Source organism: Mus pahari, chromosome 13 (genome assembly GCF_900095145.1).
Source record: "Mus pahari chromosome 13, PAHARI_EIJ_v1.1, whole genome shotgun sequence".
In the NCBI taxonomy this organism is placed as follows: Eukaryota; Metazoa; Chordata; class Mammalia; order Rodentia; family Muridae; genus Mus; species Mus pahari.
This window is the reverse complement of record NC_034602.1, coordinates 56,956,824-56,962,091: the sequence shown is the minus strand read 5'-3', so window position 1 is coordinate 56,962,091 and position 5,268 is coordinate 56,956,824. Positions and strand designations below refer to the sequence as shown.

The window sequence follows — 5,268 nt, the reverse complement described above, 5'->3', positions numbered from 1 at the left end:
AGGTGGATTTCTGAGTTCGAGGCCAGACTGGTCTACAGAGTGAGTTCCAGGACAGCCAGGGCTACACAGAGAAACCCTGTCTCGAAAAACCAACCAACCAACCAACCAAACAAACAAACAAAAAACACTTAATTTTGGGACAGACCTTTGACCATAGGAACCTCTGTTTTAATAAGTGGGGTGAAGCTTCTGTACGCAGCAGGCTAGATATCTGACTTGAGACCCCAGCTCATCTCCTGGCACAGCTGCTGTGTTTCCTTAACACTGTGAACAGGTAACAGAAGTCACTGTAGAGCAGAGGCTTGTCCAGCCAGTATGAAGCTCTGGATTTGATTCCCGGCACCAGGTAAACTGGGTTTGGTGGAACATATCTACAATCTGAGCACTTGGGAGGTGGCGGGAATCAGGAGCAGGAGACCTACTTCTTTCTTGGCTAAATAACAAGTTTGAGGCCAATCTGCCTCAAAATAAAATAAAACTCTGCCTCAAAATCCAGAAGTAGATAAATACAAAATAAACAAGTGTTCTTTTGTGAATGTGGAGCTTGTAAGAACCACTTTATTCCAACAACCATCGCTATAAGCAAAGAGGCCATCTGCAGGCACTGAATGGGTTTTATGAAAACCCTGAGTCATTGGCTTCAATCGCTTTGGCTTGGGACATACACACGCCATCGCAACTGCTACAAAGCTAAGCTCTAAGCACACACTCACCTATCAGAGGGACGTTTTCTGAGGCCGGCATGATCTCTGCCACCATTAGCTGAAACACAGTCATGGCCAATAGGATGGTCACTCCCAGAGAGACCTTCTCCCCAGAGGCTGCTGGGAGGTAGAAACTCAGTGGAGCGAGGAATGATATGAGGACACAGGGGATGAGGAGGTTGACGATGTAGAAGGAGGACCTCCTCTTCAGAAGGAGAGTGAAGGTGACGTCTGGGTAAGGCTCAGAGCAGCAGCCGTAGGAGATGACGTTCTTCACGGCAGGCATGCCCTGAACTTCCCATTCCACGTCTTCAATGAAGTCAGAGAGGTCACCACTGTCCAGGGCATTGAATATGTCCACCTGGTTCCCATTGTAGGTCCAGGAACCAAAGGTCAGGTTGCACTGCTGGCTGTCGAAGGGGAAATAGGTGACGTCCACCACACAGGAGCTTTTGGTGATGGCTGGAGAGTCCCAGGTGATGAGCCCATCATACCGCAGGACCACGTTGGTGTTCACCGGCTCTGAAGACTCGTCGTCGGCCCTGGGGAGCAAATGAGGACAGTGACGGGCGCTTGCTGAGGAACCTGACTGACTTAAGCCCTGGACTGCTTACTGACAATGCCCTGTGTTTGTCACGTCAGCATCTTTGGCAGTGGGTCCCCACTCTCTCTCTGAGTTTGGAATCACTTCCAGTGCACCCTTCTTCTCTACCAGTAGGTCCCATTTTTATACGAACAGCAGAAGAACCCCTCTCAAGCCACAGGAGCTTAGGTTCCAGAATAAAGACAGAGGAGGGTTGCCAAGATGGCTCAGCGGGTAAGATCACTGACTGTTCTTCTGAAGGTCCTGGGTTCAAATCCCAGCAACCACGTGGTGGCTCACAACCACCCATAATGAGATTTGACACCCTCTTCTGGTGTGACTGAAGACAGCTACAGTGTACTTATTTATAATAGAAAATAAATCTTGAGATTCATAACAATAAATATATATAATAATAAGTCTTTGGGCCGGAGCAAGCAGGGACTGACAGAGTGAGGTTGACCGGAGAAGGCGGGGCTGACAGGAGAGTGCAGAGATCCTAAATTCAATTCCCAACAACCACATAAAGGCTCACAACCGTCTGTACAGCTATAGTGTACTCATATACATAAAATAAATCATAAATAAATCTTTATAAAGATAGAGGAACTTCCATGGTGATGGGAAGAAGGTGGAGACATTGAGCTTGAGTTAGGTCCAGCTCCTTCTGGAGTATAGCCAGGGGTACCCGCTGCTCTCTGGAGCTTGTGGGAACTCAGAACTGCAGGCCCAAACCCTATGACTACTGAATCCAAATCCGAGTTTTTTTCATGATCTCTAGGTGGTTCACGTATACTTTACAGTCTCAGAAATATGAACATATGTGCTTTGAGCTGAGAAGAACCCAAACAGCCCCAAGATTCGTCTCCCCTCCACTCTAGAGTCTGAGACCCACAGGACAGATTCCAGGCGGCCCATCCTATCTAGCCGTGGTAGCATTTCTGTTGCACAATCTCTGGATCGTGAGCAGATTAAACCGTGTCTCCAGGAAATTCTCACATAGACGTCCTAGCCTTCCGGCTTTCTGAGGAACAGGGCTAAGTTAGAGTGGTAGAGATCTTGGGGGGGGGGGGGCTGAAGCAGGAAGACTGTCAGATCCAGGGGACCTTGATCTTAACAGAAAGACCCTGCCTTTCAGAACAAAGCAACAACGACAAATAAAACCATCACGCAAGAGGAAGAGGAAGAGAGAGGGAGGGGGAGAAAGGTTATTATAGGTACAGTGAGCGAAGAGGTAGCTCAGGCTGGAACGGGGTGGCCAGCTCAGCCTGTGTCGGGAGTTGTTAGAGAAGGGATTTGGGCACGGAGATTCTGACACAGGACGCAGAGAGAGCTCCAAATGAAGATGAAGACAAAGGTCAACATGATGCTTCTACCACTGCAGGGACAGAGGACGGCCAACAGCAGGCTTTTAGGACCCGATTCTCTGACCATCTGAGGTTTGAATAAGGACACAGGTTCACACTCCATGCGCAGTTTTAAATGATGTTCAAGTTTCTATTGACTCATCAGCAGGATCATTTCAGAGACTCCGCCAGTGTGAGCGGCGCTTACTTGTTGTACAGGACAATGTCCGGTCTCCACACCAGGTCGCTGGGAATCCTGATGGTGTCCAGCCCGTCATACTGCTCTCGATCCCACGTGAGGTACGCATCGTGCCAGGTCTGGCGGATCCACAGATAGGCTGTCAGAATCTGATTTCTCTCGTCCTAAGCAATGAATCCAGATGTCACTTTATCCTGTACACACATCCGGCTTTGGGACACTTGTTCTTGATAGCAGGAATCTCAAGGGGGCCCACTTACTTTCAACTCACAAACGAGACCTTTTAGAACTCTACCTGATGGATTGATTATCAAGGCCACATTCAATGCCTTCTTGGTGTAGTGTACAAATGTAAAGGAAATCAGTACTTGAGTGTTTATATCTTTCCTTGGACCAACTGCTAAGTTTTCTCTGAAAGTGGACCATCTAATGATACACTGGTACCAGGAGTCGTGAAATGTCTACCAGGTGCACAAGAAAACATCATTTAAATCTGTTAGCTTGTGTAATTAAATACGTATATGGGGGAAATCAGACATGTCATCTTAAAACACCACCTTCCTCTTTTAAAATTGTGATTAGGGATGGAGATAGAGCTCCGAGGTTAAGAGCACTGACTGCTCTTTCAAAGGTCCTGAGTTCAAGTCCCAGCAACCACATGGTGACTCACAACCATCTGTAATGGGATCTGGCGCCCTCCTCTGGCCCGCAGGCATATATGCAGGCAGAACACTGTATACATAATAAATAAATTAAAATCGTTTTTTTAAAAAATTGTGGTTAAATCCATGTAACCTCAAAGTACTATTTCAGGGGACTGGAAAGTGTGTACTGTTCTGAGTATCTTAAGATCAGCTCCCAGCACCTGTCAGGCAATCCCTGTAATTCTAGCTCAGGGGTTCAGACACCCTCTTCTAGCTTCTGCAGTCACGGCACTAACATGCTCAAACACGCATAATAATTAAATTAAAATAAAATATTAAAACCCACCATCTTAGCCACACTATCACTGTCAGTGGTTTCCAGTCACCTACCACACTGCATAATCATCTCAATTACCTAACTCAAGGACATTTCTGTCACACCTAAAAGAAATGGCTATACCCACTAAGTAGTCACTGGCCCCTGGCAACCAAGGCTTTGTTGTCTGTCTGAATGAGCAGACCTATTTTGGACATTTTATGAATAGAATCATACCATATGCGCCACTTTTCCTTCCATTGTTTTAGACTGCTAGTCAGAGCTGTAGGTGATTAGTGACAGTAAGGAGGAGCATTTAGTAAGTGACAGTAAGGAGCTCATTCGTTTGAATGCTTCCTTGCCCTGCTCGCCCTGCTCGCCCTGCTCCTGCCAGCTGGTACCCAGGACTGCCCTGCTTCACTCTCTCCCAAAGTCCCACCCATTGAGAAGCAAAAGCCTGTTTTTCACTGTCTGACCATCAAAGGTCACTCACCATGTCCTTTATCTGGGAGAGCGTGACCTGCAGAGTGACGTTCAGCACCGCGTCCGTATCTTCTACTGGACGCAGAGCATTGGAGTAGTCTTCAAAAAGATCGCTAAACAATTTCTGGGCATACTTTCCGTTTGCTGTCTCTACGGCTGTTCAAAGAGAAGGACCCGGATCAGCGTTTCAGAACAAGACCATCTCTGGGGTCAAAAAGGGGGAGTGGGGTGGAGTCACACAACTAGGATAACTTTGGAAGCCGAGCGTGGTGGCGCACGCCTTTAATCCCAGCACTCGGGAGGCAGAGGCAGGCAGATTTCTGATGTTCGAGGCCAGCCTGGTCTACAAAGTCAGTTCCAGGACAGCCAGGGCTACACAGAGAAACCCTGTCTCGAAAAACAAAACAACAACAAACAAAAGGATAACTTTGGAATGAGTGGATGAGTTCCTCTTTTTTTTGGGGGGGGGGGTCTTATCCACCCTGATGATCGAGAGTCAGAAAGAGGCGTGAGCACACCCATGTTCTCGAGTCAGCCCTCTTGTCTTTCCGGTCCTACCCCATCTCTCACCAAAAGACTCCAGAGGAGCCCATATGGAGCACTGCGCTAGCCTCTCACCTCTGATTCCAGAAGCAGCAAAATACATCCAGCAAAAGGAGATGCAGGGATGGGACCGGTTCATCATTTCCCAACATGTAGAACGCCCCAGCCGGATAGCGAGGACTCCCACTTCTGTCTGTGAAGGATACAATGCACCCTCACTGCCACAGTCACAAAACAGATGGAGACTGCCTGCCCTCCCCTCTGGTAAGCTGAGACTGTGGCTCTAGTGACTTTGATGCCTGGAGCCCGGGGGAGGCCGGTAAGCAGGGTTGCTCTGGGGAGGTATCATAGCGCATGCGCTAAGCTACCTAACCTCTATCCAGAGCAAAGAAGGGAAGGTAGACGCAGGAGCCGAGAGCACACCTGACACCTAGAGACTCCATGTAAGCA

At 48.2% G+C, this 5,268-nt stretch overlaps 1 protein-coding gene across 1 annotated transcript in view; it reads right to left on the bottom strand.

Moving 5' to 3' along the window:
- Chrna9 (cholinergic receptor nicotinic alpha 9 subunit) overlaps positions 1 to 4,975 on the bottom strand; it is a 9,990-nt gene extending 5,015 nt beyond the window's left edge. The window contains exons 1-4 of the mRNA XM_021211151.2: positions 4,894 to 4,975; positions 4,286 to 4,431; positions 2,842 to 2,996; positions 714 to 1,246 (exon numbers count right to left, since the gene is read on the bottom strand). Coding sequence (XP_021066810.2) covers positions 714 to 1,246; positions 2,842 to 2,996; positions 4,286 to 4,431; positions 4,894 to 4,960 — 901 coding nt within the window. The 5' untranslated portion in view covers positions 4,961 to 4,975. The remainder of the gene's footprint in view (positions 1 to 713; positions 1,247 to 2,841; positions 2,997 to 4,285; positions 4,432 to 4,893) is intronic.
- Positions 4,976 to 5,268: the final 293 nt, after the last annotated feature.